This window comes from Tripterygium wilfordii, chromosome 9 (assembly GCF_013401445.1).
Source record: "Tripterygium wilfordii isolate XIE 37 chromosome 9, ASM1340144v1, whole genome shotgun sequence".
Classification (NCBI taxonomy): Eukaryota; Viridiplantae; Streptophyta; class Magnoliopsida; order Celastrales; family Celastraceae; genus Tripterygium; species Tripterygium wilfordii.
Genome location: NC_052240.1, coordinates 12174574 through 12200372, shown reverse-complemented (window position 1 = coordinate 12200372; position 25799 = coordinate 12174574). Strand labels below are relative to the sequence as shown.

The window sequence follows — 25799 nt, the reverse complement described above, 5'->3', positions numbered from 1 at the left end:
AATCGATTGTCAACCGAATCACTTTTCTCATTGGTATGTTATTTGTAATTTTGAAAGTTGAGTTTTTTTTTTATTATTATTATACATAATTAATTTTGAAAGTTTAGTCAATAAATAATTAAGTTGTACTCAAAAAAAAAAAAACATAATTAAGTTAATTTGTTAAAGTATTTCGAATATCATATCTATTATTTTGATATTATAGTAGTCGAATTCATGTTAATTATTCAAAATACTAATTAGATTTGGACTATAATTTTATTGTTCAAAAAAAAAAAGTCTTATCACATTGTGATTTATAAAAACAAACCTCCAGAAAGTAGAGTTTCACTCGTTATAAATGGGCTCTCGATTAGTTATTAGTTTAATTTTAAAAAATCCTTAATTTGAAATACATATTTTGAAAAACCGTTAATTTTGAAACAACATAATAATTAAATCTTCACTTTCTTTTATCTCCTCTTCAACCACTGCAAAGAGGTTTTCGTAAAAATAATTATAATTATATGAAAAATATACTATCATCAATAAAAAGGATAATACAAAAATTTTTTTTCCTTAAAATCGTTTTTTTTTTTGGCTTTAATTTATACCATTGTGTGGGAAACTGGAAATTTCGCACATCTTTTGATCCGACGGTTTGATAAACTCTTTCAACATTCACCGTCAGATCTATCCCAGATCCCAATCTCACCGTTAAATATATGGGGAATTGAATTTCAAAACTCGAAAGAGAGAGGGAGGAGAGACGAACAACATAACCAAAACCGAAGTGCCCTTTTGCTCCAACAATTCCCCTCTTTCTCTTGAATTTTTCTTTCTGTAATCACATCTCTAAAACCCTACCCACCTCTCTTCTTCTTCGTGTGGGGTTTCCATTCAATATTTATGGATCGATTTCGTTGCAATTAATTATTTTTCACAGTGTGGTGTCAAGTCCGCCGTGGAATTCTTCAGCTGATTAATCTAATCTTTTTCACCTGATTTTAACGTTCATCTGGTTTCGGATCTGAGAATTGCGAATTGGAGCTTCTTTTCGGAATCCTGGATGAATATTGAAGCAGAATCAGTGGATTGAGTTAGTTTGTGGCGCTGAAAGAGATCAGAATTTGGTTGGGATTTTTGTATTTTTGAATATTTTTATTTGATGGGGGCAGGTGAGGGAAGCGAATTCCCTCCGAAAAATGCTGTGGCGGCTCAATCGGAAGCCCAAGGGAGTGCAACGGTGGCGGCTGATTTCCCGGCGAAGAATCCAGCCCGGCAGCTCGATTTCACGGGCGCGCCATCGCAGGGAAGCATCGTGTTGCCAGAACATCCGCAACCACGAGAAGTGCCGCAGCAGCAGCCAGTGGCGGCATCTGCTCAGACACAGACGCAAGTGGAGGCCATGCCCGCGGCACCGTCCCAGACACAGCATCCTTCTGCGAGGATATTGTAAGTTTGAGCAGTTTGGACTGGCTATTTCATGGATGATATATTTTTCCATTCAGGGAATTTCTCTCTGTGGTGTGAAGTTCTACGAAATTGTGCTTATGGAGTATTTGGCAAAGTTCACATTTTGTTTGAAAGTTTTAGGTTTTGTGAGCATTGGGATTGTGGAATTTAGTTTTAAAAAATAAATTGAAGAATTTCTACATTGTTTGAAAGGTTTGATTTTTTGAATAGGAAGTGACTGCAGAAGATTGGGATGGGGGAGGATGAGTGACCAATTAGGTATATCCTTGTACTTCAAGGGAATGAAGAAGAAAAGAACTTTGAGAATTTGAATTTTGTTTAAAATTTCTTAGTCATCTAATAAAGTTTGAAACGATATGGCTGCAAGTATTGTTTTTCTTGTTATGGATATTTACAAATATGGCAGATGAGCTTTTTTATCTTTTTTAACTGCTGATATAATAAATTTGATCTTGTTTCCTTATAGTCTGGTTGATTAACTTCTTGCTGCTTTATATTTATTGAATTGTTAGTTCATAAGTTCATAAGAACATCCAATAGTTTGGATATAAATGATCTTGAATGCTATGAGTACTGATCTTTGTAATTTTGGAAGCACTTAGTAGAGTCTTTCATGAACTATAAATTTATGGAAATGCCTGTGCATTCAAGGACTCAGTAACTTTATCACTATGGCATTGCTTGTGAAATACAAGTCAATGTTCAAACTGCATGCAATGATTCTTAACAGTACCTTTTCTTTTTTCCAGAAAGCCAGAATCTCCAAGACCCAGTGTCGAAGTAAAAGATGGGACCCCAAAGAAGCAAAAACAGTGTAACTGTAAACATTCCCGGTGCTTGAAGTTGTGAGTACAATACCATATTTACTCTGTTATGAGGAAGCATTTCATTTTGAGTTGGTATACAGTACTGCTTGTATTGATATGCTTATTTGTTGTGGTGGTTGTTCTTTTCTTTCCATTTGTTGTTTTTTCCAATTTAAGAAAATTGTCATTAGGTGACATTTTTTTAAATATAAACTGTTGGATTTGTGCTTGCCTTCTCATTGACTTTTACATGAGCAAAAACATGAAGGAAAAACGAATTTAGTATGCTATTTTTCCATTGACTTATATCATGCAACTTCAGAATTTATTTGATATATATATATACAATATTTTGTTTTGATTGTTCAACAAGGTTGACGATTCAAACCTATCCCCTTGGTCAGGGTGCGAGGAGCTCGACCACTTGAACTAGTGGTGCTTCCCACCATCAGGACTTCTAGATGAGGGGCGGAAGAATTTTATGGTGTATTGATATTCGCTGGAACATTTTTTTTTACATGTTGCTAATCCGACGACAACAATATCTAAATTGATGATATAAGTTAGTAAAGAGCTTTTACTGGGAACAATTTGATGCATGTTTGTTTTGTAAATTTTTTGTATGAATCTATACTTATCGACCGCCTAGGTTTCTATACTTGCGCTCATGCAGCTTGCTTATTATATAAATACAATAATGCATATGAGGCCTGCCTTTTGCTCTTAGCCTCGTAGTGAGGTGAACTTGTTCATCTAAAATTGTTCCATATTAGCTCTTTCTGCATGTGCAGCCAATGTATATGTTAATTATTAGCAACATATTAGCTGGTACAAGTTATCTACTGATTTGATGCAAATTTCCAAATGTCTTAATCAGGTATTGTGAGTGCTTTGCTTCTGGAATATACTGTGATGGCTGTAATTGTGTGAATTGTTATAACAACGTTGAAAATGAAGCTGCTAGGCGAGAAGCTGTTGAAGCAACTTTAGAGCGTAATCCAAATGCCTTCAGGCCAAAGATTGCCAGCAGCCCACATGGAACACGCAATAACAGAGTATGTGCATCAGACATTCAAACCTACATTGCATTTTGTTCTCTAAATGTGATTGATACAGTATGTTCACCTTGGCCCTTATTCTGTATCATATTTATTTGACAAAGTATCAAACATTCTTGGAGTGCTAAGATGTCCAGTAATTACTTAATCTTAGTCTGTTCCTTTTCCATTATTCCTTCTACAGATGTGTCAAGGTGCTCTCCGTGTTTTTATGCATGTATCTGTTGTAGTTCAAATTGGACTTATCAATTATCTGCCATAATCTATCTCACCGATGTGTGATCATGACTAGATGGACCTGCCATCCTGCCCATGAACCTTTTGGTTTATGAATGAAAGCACTGGAACTTTAAGAATGATCTATTATTTTATATTACTGAAAGCATTGTCATTTTTGTTCATTTTTCGCTGCCTTTACTTGGAATTATGTTTTCAGGATATAGCATTGTACTAACCGAAATAGGGTTTGGAGTACTTGTCCCCTTATTTTAGGGATGCTGATTCCATTACAACTATCTGAGTATATAATTCCGTGCAATTCCATGTAATTTGAGACAATGAAAATGCAACATGTTGATCCTAAATGTGAACTTTAGAATTCACTTTGAGCCTATCAGAGGGGCATATACTATTAACATCAATTTCATGAAATTTGAGACGGTGAAAAAGCAACATGTTGATCCTAAAATTTGAACTCTAGAATTTACTTTGAGCCTATTCAGGTGGGCATATACTATTAACAATTTAATATTGTACTCTATTATGGTCATTGCTGGCAAGAACATTAATTTGTTTGAGATAATTGTAGGAGGAGGCTGGGGAAATTCTAGTGTTGGGAAAGCACAACAAGGGATGCCACTGCAAAAAATCAGGGTGTCTCAAAAAATACTGTGAGTGCTTTCAGGCCAATATTCTGTGCTCTGAAAATTGCAAATGCATGGATTGCAAGAATTTTGAAGGAAGTGAAGAGAGGCAGGCCCTTTTTCATGGTGAACATGCCAACAACATGGCATATATTCAGCAGGCAGCAAATGCTGCCATAACTGGAGCTATTGGATCATCTGGTTATGCATCGCCTCCTGTATCCAGGAAAAGAAAAGGTCAGGAGCTCTTGTTTGGGCCAATGGCCAAGGATTCCTCTCTTCACAGGCTTGGACAATTTCAACCGGTAAGCTTTATATTGGTATGATTTATCTAAAACTGTTCTATTGGGTTCTTTGGTTGGATAGAGTTGGTAAGCTTTTTTTATGGTTAAAGGCTTTAATACTGTTTCTCATGAAAACACCTGGGCGTAGCTGTCTGTATGTTCTACTTAGAAAGTAACATAACAGTTTACGTAGTTTAAAAAATAAGAACTATAATGTTTAGTACTAGCTAAAAATTAGAACATTTTAAGGAATTCTCTGTGCATTGGCAACTGTTGACAGCCATTTTTTAAGACTATAAATATGAATAAAATGTGTTCTAATATATTGATTGCTTGATGTTGGTTTGTGCAGTTTACAGACTGTTTTTCAACCATGATTGGTGTACACTGCTCTCTGACAGCATATTTTTATTTATATTTATTTTCTATATTCCCCAGGCAAACCATGTTAGGGGATCTGCACCCTCATCTTCCTTGTCTTCCGCTCCTGTAGCTCGAGCTGGTAGCTCTGCAACATTGGGTCCTTCAAAATTCACATATAGGTAAAAATATTTGTCTTCATCAACATGAAGACTCATTATGAAGCTTGTTGGCAAAAGTAACATTTTTTTTAATAGGTCTCTGCTAGCCGACATTATCCAACCACAGGACTTGAGAGAACTTTGCTCAGTCTTGGTTGTTGTATCAGGGGAAACTGCAAAGACACTTTCAGGTGCATCTTTATTCGTGTATATGAAGTATCAGTTCAGAATTTTGATTTCACAACCAGTATGTCTTCGTATAGATTATTTAATTAATTAATTTTTAGAGTTGCAAGCGACCTTTTTGCATAATTGACATATATTCCTATCTCTTGCAATTATCTCTGTTATATTGTTGTGTTTGGATTTGAAAAGCTATGATATATTATTTAGAGATCCTCCAGTGCCTCAGTTTGTTCACTGAAACTTCAGACCTTTGATGTCAACTTGATGGGCTACAAATTATCCATTTTTTGGCTGCCCTCGCTCTGTCTTCCAAAAATGATAGTATCTGTGACACGCATCATGTCTGTAATCAATGCAGATGAAATTGATTGATCCTAGAACCTCTTTTTTTCCTTATCTTTTGATACCAGAGAGTACTCCTTTAAAAGCTATCAAGAGCACTAAGTTGCATTCATAAATCATAACTATCCTGTCCAATTTGGCGTGATGAAAATGCCTATCAACTTTGTATTTTTGTTCTTTATATGCACATGCACATACATGCATATCTAGTGTGGTCAGTGTGCCTTCGTACAAGCGAATTTGGAATTTTCCCTGAACAATCAGGTTAGTAGCTTTCAGGTTTAGAATATGAATGCAATATATGTGCATCTCACACTTGATAATTGCCAATTTTATGCCACATGCGGTTCTTCTCTTCTTACTCCAATTAGCATCTTTTAGTCTGTTTCTGCTTCCTTATATCAAGATTTTGGAATTCCAGCAGCGGTGCGCATCTCTGTGCTGCCATTGTTTGTTTGGTTTATTTCTTTCTGATGCATATATATGCCTCCCATTTGTATAATTTCTTGCAAACTAATTAACTTTTGAGTATCTGATATTTTATTCTGATTTTGATTCACAATCTGCTTATACTATCATTTCGTTTAATGGGTTTTGATTTAAATTATGTATTCATCCAGGTAAAAAAACTGCGATAGAGAAGCGGACAGAAGATCAGACAGGAACTTCCCTTGCTTCCTCAACACTAGAAAGATTGCAAAGCCAGAAAGAATCTGATCCGCAGAAAAGTGTCCCTGATGATTGTTTAAGTGCAAATCAGGAAGATAAAGTTGCGCCTGATAATTCAAGTTCAGGTGGTACTGAAGTGCCAATGGGAAGGCCCATGTCTCCTGGAACTTTAGCATTGATGTGTGATGAACAAGATACAATGTTTATGACAGCTGCTTCCCCTAATGGGATAACTAGTCATGGCTGCAACACAACTTCACAGTTGCATCCTGGACAACACATGAATGATGTTTATGCAGAGCAGGAAAGGGTAGTTTTGACTAAATTTCGAGATTGCCTCAACAGGCTCATTACTTTTGGAGAGATTAAAGGCAAGTTTCTTTATTTTGATTAATGTTTCCTTGGAACTCTATATGCCCAAAATGCTGATTCATGTGTTTGTGTGAAAAGTTAGGGTAGACAAGATTACTGATAATTTAGATCATTAACTTTGATTGAGTGTGAATCATAATTTTTAATTGATGTGTTTTCCAGAACTAAAAGATGGATGCAAGATTTGAATATAGCTTTTCTGTGATCAGAGAGTATGCATCATATTAGCCACTTGTACTTCACACAATTGACTTGTCATGTGATCTAGCATACATTTCTGGAATGATGCGTATTTTTTATTCCTGAAGGCCTGACTTAGTTTGTTTCTTATAAGGAGGCTTTTGATATTCAGTTTTCATGACCTACATTATATCCTTTTTTGTTTTGATGCTTCAAACATCTGGAAATAATTGTTCACTCCCTCTCAAACAGAAGCAAAGTGTTCGACGTTAGCAAAAACTGAAATTGGGAGTCCACTGGACCTAATCAGCAATGGCCCTTCAAATGCCAGAGTTGAAACTGGGAAGCAACAGGTACCTGTAAGCAATGGTGCTGCCCAACCACCAGCAAAGATGCCTCATATGATTACTGGAGCAGTTTCTGCCTCTAATAAGGATCTTCCGAAAATTCCAACCCTTCTGGAAAATACAGATAATAGGCCTAAGGCATAAGTTGGCCCAAGGTATGCTATTGAATCTTGCCCTTCCGCTATTGAATCTTGCCCTTCCTTGACCCTGCCTCACTGCAGGAGCCGTGTCCTTGTGCACATGAGTAGTTTACCTTTACCCTATACTTCTACATTTCCTTTCTATTACACCATTTTCCATTGTGACTTCAACTCTGATGCTGAGGTAGTAGCGGGCACCTTAATGTTGGCGTGATGCCAATCTGATTTAATCCTTACATCTCTTTTATTTATCTTGACACGTCAGCTCTCTGTTTCTATCGATTTTTTAACCCTAGTGCAGTACATTGCTGCAGAGGAGAGTGCAGAGTCATGTAATTGTCTTCGTTAGATGCCATTTATCACCATAGCTTGTAATATTAGATGGTACTAGTTTTTGATTATTTCTTTTTTTTTTTGTACAGAAATTTTCAATTAATTGTAAGATCCATCATAGGGTGATTTTCCAACTTTGGTCCGACTAACAAGTGCTAATAAGGGGCTACATAGCCAGTTCTCTCATTTCTTTTCATCTGATTCTGTGGCATGGAGATTGTCATTCGATCTTCAAGTATTGATATTTATGTTAATATCTTTGTATATATTTTTTTCCAAATCAGGAAGATTTATGTTATCCGCAGCAATCTCTCCCTCGGGGAAAATTGTGTCCTAACCTAATGAGAGTGCTATAAGAAAATGCGACTTGTAAAGGTTTCATCATGACTAATGCCATCCGATGACATTATCATTTTTTTTTATCGAAAGGATTGGTATGATAACATGATCATCGGTAACGATAATTTATCATAACAACCCTAATTTAATGGGATGTTTTTGATTGATTTTCCCTGGTGAACCTGAACGTTACTTGACAACGTTTTTGATTACGTCCATCATATTCCTTAAATTTAATGTCTGTTGAAAATGAACATAGAGAGGCGAAAGTATTGTTTTAAGGGTTTGAATAAATTTTGACAAACAGAAAGAATAGGACTACAAAGAAACACACATGGTACTTTTCTTGATCCTGTTAATATTTGAAGCCTAAACCAGAGATGAAAAAACATTTAAAAACTACTCCCCCTTCATTCCCCATCAAACCAATAAAGTGTCCACTTAATTTTTTGGTTGATAAGCAACAGATACATTCAAGGAAGGGAAAGAAACAGCAGGGATCCAAAATTTAGTGTAAACTTTTAGAGAGAGAGAAATACCGTCGTTCTCCAATTCCAATCCCCACAAAGAATGCAGGCCTTTCAGTCAAACACAAGAACTTAATCCAATTTGATGATTTCCATGAAAGGGTTTTAACATCAACAAATAGCTCACTGCGATTCCTTAATACAGAACAATTACAGAAATAGGAACAGAAAGAATTTACATAGCTTGTGTCAATCTTCTTATTGATTACGGTGTTTTACTCAAAGCAAGGAAGTAAATCATTACATCAGTTACGGTTTACCTGAAGGGAATTATGCTAGACGACTGATAATCATAAAATTTCATCCTTACAAGCGTGACCTTGATCCTGTAGCTGGAGAGGGATCACTCTGCAGAGAAAAAGACAATGCGTCATTTTTCTACTAGTTTTTTTGTAAAAAGGTACAGGAAAACTGTAATGGCCGGCAATAATAAAGAAGGATAATTGTTTCCTAAACCATTTTCGCGAACAGCTAGAATGATTAAACAAAAAATAAGGTGCAAATTTCTTACCAACAGCATCCCTCTCTCTGCCCTTTCTTCCAAGTATCTTGACGGTTTGAAGAAGTTACCATATAGTTGTGACCACTTCTTGAGACTTGTAAATACATGATTAACCCCAACTAGATCTGCCCAAAAAACAATACCACCTCTGCACGGATGGTTAGCATGGTTAAATTTTACTATAGATCCAAGATTTGCCACACACTGCTATTCATTTAACTGATGAGATAAATGGAAATGCTAAATTTTTGTTCAGTATGTACAATTAAAAAAAAATAGCTATCACACTACGAATAACTTTTCTTAGTTAATAGTGGAAGCCGAAAACAAACTCTGAACTAGAAGATGAGGAGAGGCATGACTGACAATATATTTTGCATAAGCGAAAAGGAAACCTAGAGGCAAAATACGTGGCCCAATGGTAGTCTTGTAGAGTTGTAGGAGTGCAACCTAAAGGTCGCATGTTCCAATTCTTAGAAACAATCTTTTTATATATTATGTAGGGCTAAGTTATGCGTACATCTTGCCTATCCCTAACCTCGCCCACTTATGCACGGGAGTTGTTTACCTTTACGTTTACAGACGAACATGGGACCCAATGGTAGAATTGCAGTAGTGCAACTTAAAGGTCACAAGATCAATTCCGGGAAACCACCTCTCTACTCCACATATTATGTGGGGGTAAAGTTTGATCTGTACATATTATGTGGGAGTAAGGTTTGCGTACGTCTTGCTTATCCCCAACCCGGCCCACTGCGGGAGTCTTGTGCACGAGAGTTGTTTACCTTTTTTATAAGCGAAAAGGGGTGAGGGTATCTGTCATACTTAATTCATAGAAGATCCTTTTGTCAAGTACATAGAGACCCTTTGGATGACTCATCCAAGGGTTCAAGTTAGTTTAGTTTAAAAAACTGGTATATGGCACCTACTTTGACATTTAAATCAAAACACTACAACTATTTGAATTTGAGTGATTTGAGCCATTAGATGGCAATTTTAGTTTAGTAGGTACCCCCAATGTGACCATCAGTACATATCGGGTATCAGGCTATCAGCATCAGCTGCTACAAGTAATAGGAACATAACAACTCACGCATGGACAATGGGTTTTGTCGCATAAAGATGCTAATCAGCACCCCAAAATTTAATTTTCTTTTATATGAATGCTCCTTTACTGCTATATGTGCAAGCACGCGAATTAAAAAGCTTAATGCAAGAGGAAAATGGAAATATGGAATGGTGGGGAAACTAAAGTTGTCACAATAGTATTTACCGGTGAGATGGGAAACTCATTCCAAGTACAGATGCAACGTCCAGGTCAGAAGCTCGAACAACAAGTCCTTCATCCAAGACACGACATGCCTCATTCACCACTGAAAAGAGTATCATCTCTAATATTTCTTGATCTGTTACAGAAATTGGCTGCCACGCATAATTCAATAACATCACGTTAGCTCTTCAGCAGTAAAGGAGTTCAATATTACCACCTTACAACGTTCAACCATTATCTCATGAAACAAAATTAACTCCAGTTGTTTAAAAGCAAGAGTACCTTTCCGCCGGGCATAAGATTGGCAAGCCGTCTAGACTCTTCAATAATTGGAAGAACTGAGGGATCAGGCTTTGGCTTGCTTCCCTTCTCAAAGATGTAATATCCCCTTCCATTATTCTTGCCTTCAACGCCGGAAGAGTTTGTGATGCCAAAATGAGAAAAATGGTAAGCCACATAGAAAACAAAGAAAATTTCATTTAGATGATAATGGAGAAACTTCATTACCATTTCTTCCATTTTCAATTAGAAGTTTAACCAAAGGTGTATGGAATGTGCGATCGGGGAATGCATCGGCAAATATTTTCCCAGCTGCAATGGCCACCTCATATCCAGCAACATCCTGCAGCCTGCAAGTATATGACGCGGAAGGGCAATTATCAGTTATTCAATCTCACCCTAAAATGTGGAGTCTTATGCTTGCATTGACCTGAGACACTACTCTATGATGTAATAGACTACTTGGATTGTAGCAAAGTATAGTTGCAAGCCACAGAAAACAAAAAACGCAATGCATTAATCAGTCATTCTCGCTTTTTTCACCTTAAATACTGCTCCCCTTTTAACATTAAAACTATTACCCCCTAAATAGACAAGCAGTTGAAGAAAAAGTTCCCAACTGGTGTCAATAGTAGCAGGTCTATTCAGGTCTACTTTGCTAATAGCACCCGACACTAATAATGGAATAACTTTGTCAGGTTACCTATGAAGAATGTTGGACCAACCTTTTCTAGCAAGGAAAAAATGTAAGACCTCATATATCAAAGTAGATGAAAACTTACTAGAGTAGGCCAGGTCAATACTAAATGCTTCATATATTTTCCGCCCTTTCCTCATCATAAAACTCATCAAAACCCGCTGTTAACACTAAAAAAAGAATTCAGCAAATTCTAAACATCTTTCTTCTTTTCAACATTTTCTAATCTCAGGGAATATTAATATCTCAAGAAATGATATTTACCCAGCGATTTAGCAGGTAAACACGAATGGGTGTGATTTAACATCAACAGAGTACGGCAATGATAAAACACACTAAACAAACGTCTTCTGTGATTCAAATGTAAGGCTCTAAAGCATATAATTTATATAGATGAGGTCAATCAAACAAAAAGGACAAACCAAGCTTCGGCTGTCAATATGCAGATATTTCAGGCTTTTATTCACAAGTTAACAGACAGACAGAGAGAATATTTGCACATGTTTGAGGATATTATAACCTGTAACAGGAATAAAACACACAAATAGCGCAATACCGCCACATGGACTCCTTCGAGCTGTGCAAAGAGGGTTGTTCTATTCTTTCCTGATTGCGCAATAAGGGTTAAATATCATATAAGACCAGCTCATACTTTCATCTCCATCGACAACACACCACCAGAAAAACCATTTTTCTGTATGTATATTTTTATTGATAAATAGACGAGCATGTGGTCCAGTGGTAGGGTTGCAAAGGTGCAATCAAGAGGTCACATGTTCAATTCCTAGAAACAGCCTCTCCATATATTATATGGGGGTAAAGTCTGTGCACATCCTGCCTGTCTCCGACTCCGTCCACCGCGGAAGCCTTGTGCACGAGATTGTTTAATATATATTCGATAAGTACGTGTATATATGTACATATCTATCTAGATATATCAATTTACATTTTAAAATTAATTGATTGTCTTTGGAATTCCCCTCAATTGAAAACCTCTTAAATCCAATTATTAGTTGCAATAGGGCAACAAAAAAAAACCACCATTAAATTTCAAAAGGTCAACGCCAATAAATCATGCTAGAACATCCTACACTACCGAAGCTGCATCAGAGTCCAATAAATTACCATGGCAAATCAATTATCAATCATGTCAATTACCCCCCTCCCCTTAATGATTAATACCTTTACATTAAGCGGCAAAAATATGCTTCACTAGACCCAACATTTGCACAAAAATAATATGCAACAAGTATAATGCAAGGGTAAGAATATTACGTGAAAGGACCCACAGGAAGGCCAAAACTATTAATAACGCGGTCGATTCTGAAAGGGTCCACACCTAAGTGGACCAGAAGATGTGAACACGGCCCATATGGCAAGAATGCTCGATTGACTGCAAAGCCAGTGCAATTTCCCACCACAACAGGAACTTTCTTTATCAGTTTCCCAACTGCCATGAGATCAAGAATTACTTGTGCAGATGTCTTCTCTGTCCGTACAATCTCCAAAAGGGGCATTATGTGAGCAGGACTGTTTATCAAGTGGCCATGTCAAAGAAAACATAAACCTTATTCACTCACAATGATAGAGATGGTTAATGAACAAATAACATACCCAATGTAATACCTTAGGCTAAACTTGATAACATTGCATGTTAAAGATAAGCCTTTCAAAATTCAAAGTACAAAAGTAAGCACCCAAACTGCAATAACACCTAGTAATCAATATCATATATATAGTTCATTCGAAAGAATATATTGTAACATTCAAAGAAAGTATATAGTGATAAGCTGATTCTCCTTTTCATTTGACGGGAGGATTTTTCCAAAACTGCAACTGAAACCTGAATTTTCGTTTTTCTAAAACTTGAGCCAAACTACTAAACCAAACAAAATTGGCATTTTTGGTTTGGTTTTTATAGTTTAGTCCTTGGTTCATGGCTATACCTGAAAGGTCCTAGTGAACGTTTTTCATAACAATATCCAGAATCTAATTGGCATGATAGAAATTAAAAAGAAGAAGGTAACTTTCAGAAACTTGAACATCCGTTAGACAATTTAAAAGAGTAAACTGATAATCCAACACATTACAATCTATTATGAAAAGTAAGCCCAATTTATCTGATAAGGCAGGCATCTGCAAGCATCTTATCACTCAACAGGCAAACAAAACAAATAGAACTTCACAAAAATAAATAACTAAAGGTTTTTTCGCAGTCTTTGTGTACTGCAAAAATTCTACCCGGCTCAATATTTGTATTTGCCACTTTAATTATGCTGGAAGAGAAGATGCGACTTTTAATAATTCTCCTGAGGCAAAGATGAAATCATGAAACAGATATATTCAACAAGGATTATAAGTAGCCCTCATCTATTTAATTAAGAAATGACCTCGATGGATACAAAAGAGTCATTTATTAGCAGACAAACATTGGCATTCTGCTTAAAAAAGTAGTATTTCATGCACAGATACAGACAAGAAAAAACGAACTTGGGGAAGCCAATTATGAAAAAAGTGAATTAAAAATAATTTCTCTTCTTGTAGGGAAATCTTAAAAAAAATAAAATTCAAGAGTCGAAAAACCTGAAAAAATGAGCCCCAATAATACGATCCTGAGAATTGGTCTTCTCCCCAACTATATTTAGGTCAATTGTAGATGTATTTGTTGCCAAAATGCAGTGAGAAGGGCATTCCTTCTCAATTTCAGTAAATATTTTTTGCTTCAGAGGAATGTTCTCAATGACTGCCTGTAAATTGAAACCATTGAACGAAATTAAATGAACTTTCAACATATATATACTTGAATATCTGGAATCTCCTAAAAATACAAGAATAAACTAGTAGCTGATATTATTACTAAAATTCATGCCTGCCTTTATGCATATGAAATTTTGTAGTCATCCAACTCTAAACTTCAACAGAAGAAGCTGAAAAGGACATATCAATGAAATTCCAGATTCAAAGTGAAAATAAAACAGCCCACCTCTATGACCATATCTACATCTTTAAATTCAGAGTAATCCAATACACCTTTAAGCTTTGAGAAAGCCCTCTCTGCCTTATCCTGTGTCAACTTTCCTTTCTCTACCAAGCTCTGAACATTTCCTATCATGCAAAGATAACGATAATTACATATGAGTGCGCTCATTGAGATTCTAGAGTAACAAGGGGAAACAAAAGTAATGAGTTGAAAAGGATTGGTCTGGAACAAAACCAGCCCTGCGCTTGTAAGCAGGGTTTAGGTTCAGCTATCCATTGTTTCACTGAAGCAGGCATATCCCACACCTTCCTAGCAAAAGAAGGTGTGAGACGGGCTGCAGCACCAGAATTTGACCTTCCAAAAGTACATAACATATTAGTCCAACAATTAGCAATGGCAAAGCCAACACACTGTCCTGTAAAGTTCTAGATAAGCAATTGAGTTAAGAGAAGGATAGCCAGTGACAAAGTTGATGTGAATGCTATCAAGTTCAAAGTTATTGATAGAGAGTGTTAATAACATTCTTCTCTTTGCAAAACTGCCAAATGTAAGCTCTAAACCTTCAATTTTTTCTTTTTTGCAGTGTAAAGTAACTATTCCTAAGTTGTATAAAATCTAAACTTTTTTCGAAGGAAATCTAATCCCTTGTGCAGACATCCTAATCACAGTTTCTCAACCTTCTAAAGTCTTTCAGTTTTATTAATAAGGAATGGGTAAAGTTCCGATAAGAAATCATTGGCTTTAGTGTAGCCTTTTCAAATGAAGACATAGTACTGAACCACGAAAATTTCTATCGTGAATGTCAACAGATAAATAATGACTACCTTCTATTAATTTTATTCCCTTCAGAAGATATTCAGAATTGATTTCCTTAAGAACAACATTTATATCGCTCAAAATAAGAGCAGTAGCAATTCCAGAACCCATTAAGCCTCCACCAATTACAGCTGCTTTCTTCACATGCCTAGGTTTCAGCCCAATATCAGTAACATGAGGAATCTGCAAAAGCTTGAAGTTAGAAGACATATCATGTAGGTAGTAAAATCTTTGTAAAAAAAAAGTAGGAACTAAAACGGTTCCACCCTTTCGTAGTAGAATGCGCCCATTTTTTCTCAGAAGTAAGAATAACATTCCCTCAAATAACTGCAGAACCATGCAAGTACACCAACTCATTACAAACAACTTGATAAATGAAATTATAAGATCTCATCCATCACCAAGGATGACACTCATAAATTTTAATATAATGATTCCTCTAAACATACATCGTGCTGCCAAATGGACAATTACGATCTACAAAATCAGATAGTGCTTTATCCACTATAATGTTCTGTAAAAAGGTGGTTAAAAACTAGTACAGAAAAGACTCTGTCGCGCAGTAAATCCTCAAGTGTGGCTCATACATAACATCAGACCAAAGTAGTGACAGCTATGAAAGCAAGAAATTTTCAAAGCAGCTCTCTTAGAAATTCTTGTTCTAATGGAAGAATGAATTATGCTTCTGTGTAGTTCCCAGTTTTGCAACAGATCAGTTATGTCCGCAGACATGAGATTTGCTCATAGTCAATGCAAATAACACAATCATCAACAATGCATAATTTCCATCAAGCTAAGTATATTTACTGAACAGGATGTGCCATTTGGAAGAAGCAATAGCAAATAGCCACACTAGTTGAGATAAAGATAAGCAGAGTTTTGAGCTCTATTAGACTCGGCTATAGGGATTGACGAGTGGTCGGAAAAGCAATCAAGAAAAACCATTTTATCCTTTTGATTATCATTCATATGCATTCTATAAACAAACCTAAAACCGAAAATATCTGACTTGGTGAAAGAACAAACTGTACAGAAAATAATTGACTGATACAATGATATCCTCTACAGATCTAACAGAGTACAGACATGGAGAACAGCTGAAAGTCCATCCTATATAATCAGTCAATAACAGAACCATATGTAACATCTCATAAATTGGCAAACATTTAACATGTAATAAATTGGCAGATATACTGTGTTTGGTTCAGAGTTCAGACATCCATACAAACTGGGTTTGGAAACATAAGGATATAACCACACAAATCTCTTGCCTTAGGAGGTACTAGTGGCCCAGTGGTAGAGTTAGGGCGTGCAACCTAGAAGTCACATGTTCAATTCTCGAAAACATACTCTCCACATATTATGTGGGGTAGGTCTGCTACATCCTGCCTGTCTCCGACGTGGTCCACTGCGAAAGTGTTGTGCACGTGACTATGTGAGTTGTTTACTTAGGGGGTACCAGAACGGCACCATCGTCACAAAAAAAATCCATTAAAAACTAAAGAAAATACCCCAACAAGTTAAGTCAAAAGTAAATACTATCATCTTGTAGAACGAGAAAACAGCATCGCAGTAAAATCCAAAGAAAATCAAAGAGCCTAGTTTATTGTGGAAATGCAAAGAAACACATCATTGAAGCCACTGTCAAGAATTCAACCAACTCACTGCCTTAATCATCCTTGATAAAGCACTATGTAGATCCTAGTATCATTACATTACCTTTGAAGTTGCACGTTGGGCAAAGAAGAAATGAACAAGACCTTTTGAGGTGTCTGACAGGACCAAATCCTTAAATACTTTTGCCTCCTGCAATGACATTTTCATCAATTATGCACAAAAATTTGCCTGTGTCCAAGCTATAAGAAAATTAACAGGAACAGGTAAATCCAAGTTTTCTCATTAAGTGGACAACTATACAACTAACTCCCATGGGCAATAACAAAAAACTTTTCCCAGTAGTTGACAACAAAATTAACAGTATTACCACAACCAAAGAATTTTCAATAGAAATAGGACAATGTACTGTTGAAAAGAGTGAAAACTTATACCTTCAGAACACCATTATATCCTCCATGAATAATACCGTCCTCAATCACATCAAGGCATGCGAGGTGCTGAGGTATGTTTGGGGCAGTCTTCTTGGCCTGGTGCCTTGCAGTTTTCAATATTTCACGTGCCTCGGCAAGGGAACCAAGCTTGTCTGTTCTGTGAAGAGAGCGCATCCATGGCCTGCGCCTTTCAGCGATATCTAAGGCACATTGCTGAGATACTTTCAGCAACTCTCCAGTAGACACTATGGCATCAATAAGACCTAGCTTATTCCCTTCTTCAGACATAATTGATTTGGATAACTGCAAGTTAAGTATCCTATAACTAAATTAACATTACTGGAAAGTGAAATGGACTTTAAGAAAAGTGCTCTAAAGGAGACAAAGATTTGATGCAATAGCATGTACCAGTCGCTTGCCCAAAAGCTTTTGCCAAGTAAAAGAAAAAGATTAAAATACAGATTGCAGAAATCTAAATAACAATCAAACCATAATTAATTGCAGGGGCAAATCAGAAGAAAGGACTTACTAGCATCATTTGGACAGCCTTTGACAGCCCTACAAGCCTAGGAAGACGTTGTGTACCTTGTAGAGTAGAAAAAAAAAAGTAAATAAGTCACTGATGCTTGTAAGTCGTAATATTAAAAGATAACAATTCAATCCATGGACATAAAATGCTAGAACCTTACAAAGTTTGTTGCAATTGGTATAAGTAATGTATAAAAAGCAGGATTACCTCCAAACCCAGGAATCACCCCAAGTGTCAACTCTGGCAGGCCAAGTTGAGTTTTTGGTGTGGCAACTCGAGCATGACATCCCTGCACATGTTATATGAAAATTATAACAACTCGAGGAATTGAAGTCGATAACCACCATACTTGATAAAAACAAACCATTGCCAACTCTAAGCCACCTCCTAGAGCTAATCCTTCCATAGCTGCAACAACCGGCTTCTTGCAATCTGTTTGAAACTAACATGATTAATAATCAAGAAAAAAAAAGTGAAATATATGCACTTATGCAGCTTTCTATATGTGAGAATGTAAACACTACTGCAACTGAGAAGTTTTTCCAACAGCACGAGAGAGGGAGAGGGAGAGGGAGAGGGAGAGGGAGAGGGAGAGACAGAGTTGAAGACCTTCAATGGCATTGACAACAAGATCCACAGATACATCAGGCATTAAAGAAACATCCCCTGTACACCACAAATTGAAACTATAAGTTCTCAAATATCAAGAAAGAATTCACTTGTATTTGTATATTAAAGCTAAACTACATATAGTACAGTCAATTAACTCATACCAGTATTGTGAACATTCCGGAACACATTGATGTCAAAACCACCAGAAAACCTTCCACCTTTGCCTAATAAACAAAAAATTGTCAATATACGTAACATGAACTTTTTCACTGATAAGTGTACCTAAAATGTTGCTGTAGTGTCACCCGACTTAATTCAGTAGGAATTTACTCAAACAACATAACCTTACAGTACCTAAACAAACAATGAATCTAGTATGCCACTGGATTCATCAAAATTATCAAAATAATAATAATAATAATATAGCAGTGCCATGATTAAATAATTGACCCGCTAATTTTGCATGGTTTGTTCTCATTGCCACCATTCGTTACTCTCATTAAAGCAAGAGTCTCAAATCAATATAATTGACCCAACAATACAACCGAAAATCAAAATCAGTTTACTTCAATCAATACAACAAAGCATGGCATAAAAAAAAAGTTGGAATTTACCAGTCAAAACAATAGCCCTCACATCGCCTCTCCTAGTTGCCTCATGGAACTTCTCCTTCAGTCCAGCAAGTACTACACCATTAAATTTTACCGCAAAACGATTAAAAAAACTCCACAAAAGTTCCTTACGAATTCAACCGAAAAGAAAAAGTGATCCCGGCCGGTCTTACTTGGAATGGCGAGTGCGTTTACGGGAGGATTCAAGATCTCGATTACTGCAACACCGTCACTTCCAACCTCCATGTTGACACGAATCTCCGCCATAGCTTGCTAGATTTTTGTGAAATCAATCAGTAACGGAATCAGAAGAACAGGAGCTAATGAATTGAAATCCCGTGACGTTGATTCTAATTTCTAAATATACATATACACCGAGTAGACTCGAGACTTCCTTGTTTGTTGCGCGGGCCCCACTAACATATTAGGAAAGAGTGGTGGTATCCTTTTTAAAAGAAGCGGACAACATTTGAGTGCAGAGGCTAATGTGTGACACGTCATGAAACATATGATTTTGTCTTCTCAATTCGCAATGTTACCTATCTAATTGATTAAAAACACACGTATATATATATGACTAATTTAACATTCAACAAATAGAGCGTCTTTCAAGCATTTTTTTTAGAGTTTCAAGCATTTTCCGTTCTCAATAGGGCCGTAAATGATCTAATTAGACCTTTATTAATAATGACAAAAAAAATTCCTTAAAAGGTATTGGTGAACAGATTTTGACTCCAAGTTTTATAACAAACAAGTCTTGAGAAGATATTAGAACTTGATTGAAAACTTAGCCTAACTCGGCTCAAACTCCATGATTTTTCTTAACAAATGAAAATAAATATGGTTAAACTCGTTTCAGGGGCACACCCTATATAAAAAAATTGACTGGATATGGAAGGACCAATTTGCCATTCAGTGGGTGTGATCCCTCCCACCATCCCCAATCTGAATTATGAAGATCAAAAAGGACAAAACTTGACTTCTAGTCGTCCATTCAACCTCTTCACCTTCATTTTTTTTTTCTTCTCAAAATAGCTTAGTAAGGTAGGAATGTTCAAAATCCGCGTACAAAGCTGTCAAAAACATCCACAGATTTTACTCTTACATACTATTTGGAGAGTCATGTTTACAAAAAATTAATGGGTAAACTCTAAACTGCATCTTTACACCTCTACTACTTTTGTTATATGTTCGGAGAAAAAACCTCGGCCTTTTTTTGGTATTCCCAATTTCCCACATGTATTGTTTTCTTTGGACCAGCTTCTCCTGAGTCCAATCAAAACTGTTCCCCACCAGTGGCCCAAACTCCTTAAGCCCAATATTGAAATGGACCTTCATTTGGTTCGTCGCTTATGCAGATCAGCAGATGGGAGTTAAGACTTAAGAATTATAAGATGGGCTTAGACTAAATTCCATGGACCTGTAAATGGGCTTGCCCATTACATCGCCCAATGAAAGTGGAAACCTGATTGCAGATAAGGTCATTTGTGTCATTTCGTACTTCTATCGCCATTTTATTATATCAAGACCATATCGACATATCAAAGACCACTTAACGGCCACAAATGGCCTCTTCCTTTACCTCCAACACTCCGCAGCAAGTGCGTTTCGCTGCAGTAGCTCTCTGTAAGTCCCCATCGATTCCCATTATGTTCAAATTCGATTCTTTATCTCATTTTTTCACTTTATCACCTCCCAAACATACAATTCGGCGGAGAATATCACCACCGCTTTGTGTAGTTGGAAAACCTCATGTTAGCCGCACACAAGCAGAGATATTTACTACTACTACTACCGCTACTGATCATGATAGTTCAACGAGAAAAACATTTTTAACAACTAGAAGAGGAGCAACAGATGAAAGGGTATGTAGAAAACCTAAGAACAAACTTTCTGGCTCGCAAATAGAGGATGGAAAGAGGGTTATAAAGAATAAGAATGCAGGAAAGGATATGGGTTTTAGAAGGAAAGGGAAAGTGGGTTCTGTGGAAACTACTGTAGGGGGTGAAGATGATGGTATAGCAGTAAAATTCTTGGAATTTGTGGGCAGTGAAGTAGATAATAAGAAGAAGATGGTGAGGAGCAAAAAAGAGAACGCTTATAATCAGGTGGGTCAGGATAGGGGGCAAAAGGGGTCTAAGAAGAAGAAAATTGATGCTGCTGGAAGTGACTTGAAATTTAAGTTTGATATGTGCTCGAAAAATGGGGATGTGATTGGTGGAATTCAATTGTATGAATGGACTCAGAGAGAAGGAATCAAGATTGGGCAACACCACTATTCTGTGCTTTTATACCTTTGTTCCTCTGCGGCTGTGGGTGTTGTTCAACCTGCAAAGAGTGGAAGTGGTAGTCGGACTTTGAGTGCTCTAGATGTGTCCGATAAGGTAACTAGCCTGAACCCTGCGGATTTAGTTGAGGTAACTGATGAGAGTAGTATGAATTTGGGTGCTGCAGAACTGAGTACTTCATTTTCAGATAGTGAAACTAACAACAAAATGGAATTAGATTCTAGAAGTACGTCGGATATATTTGATTGGTCTTCGACTCAAAAGCAGAACTTAGCTCAGTTTTCTAATAAGTTTAGTAAGCTGAATTCTCAGAGTGGTGATATTTTACCTTTGAAAGATGGTTGTACTGAGGCTGACCAAGAAGATCACGAAATTCGGGTAAGTGAAGATTTCAAAAGGTATGCACTCCAAAAGGGATTGGAGATCTATGAGAAGATGGGCTCTGATAACATCCCAATGAATGAAGCAGCATTGACAGCTGTGGCTAGAATGGCAATGTCAATGGGTAATGGCGACATGGCATTTGAAATGGTGAAGCAAATGAAGTCATTGGGTATAAATCCTAGATTGCGATCTTATGGTCCTGCCCTATCTACCTTTTGCAATAATGGAGACATTGATAAAGCATTTTCTGTAGAAAAACACATGTTGGAGCATGGTATCTATCCAGAAGAGCCTGAACTGGAAGCACTACTAAAAGTTAGTGTAGGAGCTGGGAAGGGTGATAAAGTTTATTATTTGTTGCATAAACTGAGAACAAGTGTGAGGCAGGTTTCAAAGTCTATTGCAGACAAAATTGTTGAATGGTTTAAGAGCAAGGCATCTTCAAGAGTGGGGAAATTAAAGTGGAACGAGAGAGTGATAAAAGAAGCAATTGAAAAGGGTGGTGGAGGTTGGCACGGGCAGGGTTGGTTGGGTAGGGGACAATGGATAGTTTCACGTGCAGCTGTTGGAACTGATGGATTTTGTACATGTTGTGGGGAGGAATTGGCCATAATTGACCTTGATCCTACAGAAACAGAGAATTTTGCTGAATCCGTTGCTTCTATAGCGATAAAGAGAGAGAAACAATCAAGCTTCCAAAAATTTCAAGTATGAAAATTCCTTAAATTTGTGTTCATCCTGTTATCATACATGGGTTTGATGAATGAAAACAAATTAATTATTTGCAGAAATGGCTTGAATATTATGGCCCTTTTGAAGCTGTGGTAGATGGAGCTAATGTTGGTCTTTTGACTCAGAGAAAATTCAAGCCTTTGAAGGTAAGTTGGCTAATGTGGATTAATTACAGAATAACTTCAAGACTTTTTTTCTTTTTCAGTGATGTGTAATTTGGTTTCTTATATGGTGGAACTTTTCAGGTCAATGCTGTTGTTAATGGAATACGCCAGAAGCTTCCTTCTAAAAGGTGGCCACTCATCATTTTGCATAACAGGCGTATCACAGGAGACAAGATGAACGAACCAATGAATAAAACTTTGGTTGAGAAGTGGAAAAATGCTGATGCACTTTATGCAACGCCAACTGGATCAAATGATGATTGGTGAGATATATATTCTATGGGAGTCCCTTAACACTTCAAAAATATGTTCCTATGCTTTCATCAACTTATTCTTTGCCAGCTAATTTGCTGTTTATTTTTCTTTTATGATGTATGCGTGTTTTAGAGAATTGTGAATAACCTGTGATTCAGGTACTGGTTATATGCAGCTATAAAGTTTAAGTGCTTAATTGTGACCAACGATGAGATGAGAGACCACACGTTTCAACTTCTAGGAAATGACTTCTTCCCCAAGTGGAAAGAAAGACATCAAGTAAGGAAATTAAGGAGAATATCTTATTCAGTGTTTTGTCTATCTAACTAATTGGATCATGTAATCTATTGTGATGCTTAGTCTTTTTGTACAATCTTCTAATGCCCATCCTTTAAAAGCTTCTGTATTTGCATTCATGAAGGTGCGTTTCAGTTTTTCTGAAGATGGTCCAGCATTTCACATGCCGCCTCCCTATTCTGTAGTAATTCAGGTCAGAACCATTTGCTCGTAGAAAAAAAAGAAAGAGAAATTCCCTTTTCCCTTTCATATGTAAATGGTACAACAACTAAAATAAGTATTCTTGTGTGCTTAGTGTGTGTGTGTATCTGTTTGATAGCTGAAAATTAAAATATCAAATACCATCATTTAAACAGGAATCAGAGAATGGTCACTGGCATATCCCAATAGCGTCAGAACATGATTATGAAGCAGAGAGAGTGTGGTTGTGCATTACACGTGCTAGCTCAAGCATGGCTGGGCAAGGTTCTGCTACTAAACCTAAAGGTAATTATGTGTTTTTCAATTGATAGTTCCTTATTCCAAATATTTTATTCTGCAACATGATCTACACTCTCAGCATAGTTAAATATTACTTTCTGGGGGCATACTTGGGCATATTTGATAACATATGGTTGATTAAAAGAATTAACCGTCTGACATAGCAAGAGCTCGGGATAGAGCACTACCAAAGTGCTAGAAAGTAAGAAAATTCACATACACCTAGGAACTACAGATTCTGTTCTTTCTTTTTGTCTTTAGTAGTATCTAAGAATGTCTCGAGTTCAAATTTACTTCTTTGCGATCTTGTGCTTAATGGTGGATTTCTACATGGCCTATTTTAGAGACAATGCTCATTTAGAGCTGGACAGGGGGATGAAGTGCCGGATTGTGAATTTGATCAATTATTTAATTTTCCCCGTCTATAACCAATTGAATGCAAACTTTCATAGAAAAAAAGGGAAAAAAAAAAAAAAAACACTACAGTTGAGTTTGGTCCTGGAAGGGTTGATATACTGGTTTGAAGTTATGATGCCTACGTTGTGATGAAGCAACTTTATCACTACGCCTAGGTTCGACTTTATGTGTTGGAAGTTGAAATCAATGGAAGCTTCTGTCTACTTATAATTTGAATATTGCTGAAATTAACCCATTAGGTTAACTCCATCACAGGGGGAAAAAGTGTCAATTTGTACATAATCTTTATGTTTATGGTTCTCTGCAATAAGATGTAATAACTCGACAAATTACACTTGAACATTTTTGTGCACTGCATATGCTAATCATGTTATGCATCTTGTGCTTAGTTTGTTTTCTTCGTACATTCAAAGAGAGTTTTAGCGTTAATGTGTAGGAACGCATTTGGTGACTGATACTCTCGGTTGAATGTCAATTTTTAGTATCTTTCTTTATTCTGGAGAATATGTAAATAAATCTAGAGGTAAGGTGGTCTCACACCCATGTAGTTATGTAGAGGCAGCCTCTTCATGATGCAGGGGTAAGGGGTTCCATACATCTTGCCCTTTCCCGACCCCATGTTTCATTGTAGGAGCTTTGTGCATGGGAGTTCTTTACCTGTTATGGTATATGACTATATTCATGTAATTACCCTTTCATGATGCTGAATCAACCAATGCCAAGATTTGATCTCTTGATACCATAAATTTGCTGTCTTGATCAGAAGTTCAACCTGCTGGCCATGGAGAAAGACGTAGAAGTTCAAGTAGTGAAACCAAAACCATAATAAACTCTCGGGCAGCTGATCATGGCATCGGCAACGATAGACAAAGCTCACCTGAAGAATTCTATAAGAATATTAGAAGCCTTCTGTCTCAGTCTGTGTTACCAAATCAAAACACAGTTTTATCAGAAATTGAAGCTGCCGAGGAACGTGGTAACTGTGTGATCGATTTTCAGATATAGCAGTAAATGACTGTCTCGTTCAGGACACTGATTGATCCACTGGCGTAAGAAACATCAACTCAGAAATACCCTTTAGCAATTTTACTGTCTACGAGCCTATCAATCAGGCTAAGAAATGCATAGAGGTCCTATTTGGGAAAAGTATTCTTCTATTGCTAAGGCAACGACTTTTATGTGCAGCATTTGTTATTTTACTACCTTTTTTGGGGAGGGGATGGGAGCGATCAGGATAGAATGCATTCATGTACCTTTGGCTGTATAATCCGTATCGGGTTTAAGCTTAATGCATTTGATTCTAATGTACAAGGTTCGGCTGATTTATCCCCTTTTGTAGAGAAACAAAAAATGATGACCCTTTCATATAAATGAAAGCTTCATGGCAACAGTGTCATTCAGCAGTGCCGTATAATCTTTACTCTTATGTATTATGGAGAAGTTTCATTGCATTATTGCGTAATGCAGAAAAAGATGATGTTCAGGAGGAGAAAAAGGTGGGAATGCAAATGTCGAGGTCAGAAGCTGAATCTGAAGATGCCGGTGGCTTCCAAAAAAATCTATTCAAAGTCCATATCTAGCCCTCGTCAATATCGGCACTACTTTTTTGTTTTGGTATAGAGAATACATATCGGAAGAGATGCTAATGCTATTAATTTTCTGTTCTGTTTCAGGAGCTTAACTTAAAGATTTGCGTTCGCAGCTCCATTACGCTGCAGATTACTGCGATCAACGTCTGCTAATAATGCTGCAGAGAAGAAAATGCGAGTCTCTGCTTCACCTTTCTTGATCATCTTGGAAATGTTTCATCCAATCTTGTCAGATGAATTGCAAAATTTACTACTTTTGCCTCAATTTTTGTTATCTCGATCAGCAATCAGAAACTGCTGAGAGATCAAACAAAAACTTTAGGTAATGTGCTGCACTCTCTGTGTATGGTTATGACACTGATTTTAAGTGTCTTTGCTTGCACATTCCGTACTTTCCTGGTAAAAAAGGAATGGAATAAATGAAAAA

The 25799-nt window shown here is 36.8% G+C and overlaps 3 protein-coding genes across 7 annotated transcripts; 2 read left to right on the top strand and 1 right to left on the bottom strand.

Moving 5' to 3' along the window:
* Nucleotides 1–756: 756 nt before the first annotated feature.
* Nucleotides 757–7848, top strand: LOC120004771 (protein tesmin/TSO1-like CXC 5). Of its 2 annotated transcripts, XM_038854061.1 has the most exons (9): nucleotides 757–1434; nucleotides 2205–2300; nucleotides 3139–3316; nucleotides 4128–4487; nucleotides 4905–5008; nucleotides 5084–5178; nucleotides 6136–6555; nucleotides 6989–7238; nucleotides 7646–7848. In XM_038854061.1, exons 1-8 carry the CDS (start codon nucleotides 1148–1150, stop codon nucleotides 7225–7227), a joined length of 1779 nt encoding a protein of 592 aa, XP_038709989.1. In that variant the 5' UTR covers nucleotides 757–1147; the 3' UTR covers nucleotides 7228–7238; nucleotides 7646–7848. The 2 variants fall into 2 exon arrangements, with proteins under 2 accessions (XP_038709989.1, XP_038709988.1); XM_038854060.1 differs by having other exon boundaries at nucleotides 6989–7752.
* A 573-nt stretch (nucleotides 7849–8421) lies between these two features.
* Nucleotides 8422–19179, bottom strand: LOC120005871 (peroxisomal fatty acid beta-oxidation multifunctional protein AIM1-like). The gene is made up of 19 exons (XM_038855731.1): nucleotides 19134–19179; nucleotides 18940–19039; nucleotides 18770–18841; nucleotides 18317–18379; nucleotides 18153–18209; nucleotides 17908–17975; nucleotides 17751–17832; nucleotides 17544–17599; nucleotides 17015–17317; nucleotides 16686–16772; nucleotides 14975–15149; nucleotides 14154–14275; nucleotides 13754–13917; nucleotides 12446–12700; nucleotides 10702–10823; nucleotides 10477–10598; nucleotides 10198–10346; nucleotides 8934–9072; nucleotides 8422–8770 (listed from the first exon to the last, which is right to left on the bottom strand). Exons 2-19 carry the CDS (start codon nucleotides 19031–19033, stop codon nucleotides 8729–8731), a joined length of 2172 nt encoding a protein of 723 aa, XP_038711659.1. The 5' UTR covers nucleotides 19034–19039; nucleotides 19134–19179; the 3' UTR covers nucleotides 8422–8728.
* A 1126-nt stretch (nucleotides 19180–20305) lies between these two features.
* On the top strand, nucleotides 20306–25796 carry LOC120005109 (proteinaceous RNase P 1, chloroplastic/mitochondrial-like). 4 transcript variants are annotated; one of them, XM_038854579.1, is made up of 8 exons: nucleotides 20306–22146; nucleotides 22227–22316; nucleotides 22416–22597; nucleotides 22748–22868; nucleotides 23011–23079; nucleotides 23243–23372; nucleotides 25251–25351; nucleotides 25457–25796. In XM_038854579.1, exons 1-8 carry the CDS (start codon nucleotides 20332–20334, stop codon nucleotides 25523–25525), a joined length of 2577 nt encoding a protein of 858 aa, XP_038710507.1. In that variant the 5' UTR covers nucleotides 20306–20331; the 3' UTR covers nucleotides 25526–25796. The 4 variants fall into 4 exon arrangements, with proteins under 4 accessions (XP_038710507.1, XP_038710506.1, XP_038710505.1 ...); XM_038854578.1 differs by lacking the exons at nucleotides 25251–25351; nucleotides 25457–25796 and adding an exon at nucleotides 24550–25183; XM_038854577.1 differs by lacking the exons at nucleotides 25251–25351; nucleotides 25457–25796 and adding an exon at nucleotides 24547–25183.
* Nucleotides 25797–25799: the final 3 nt, after the last annotated feature.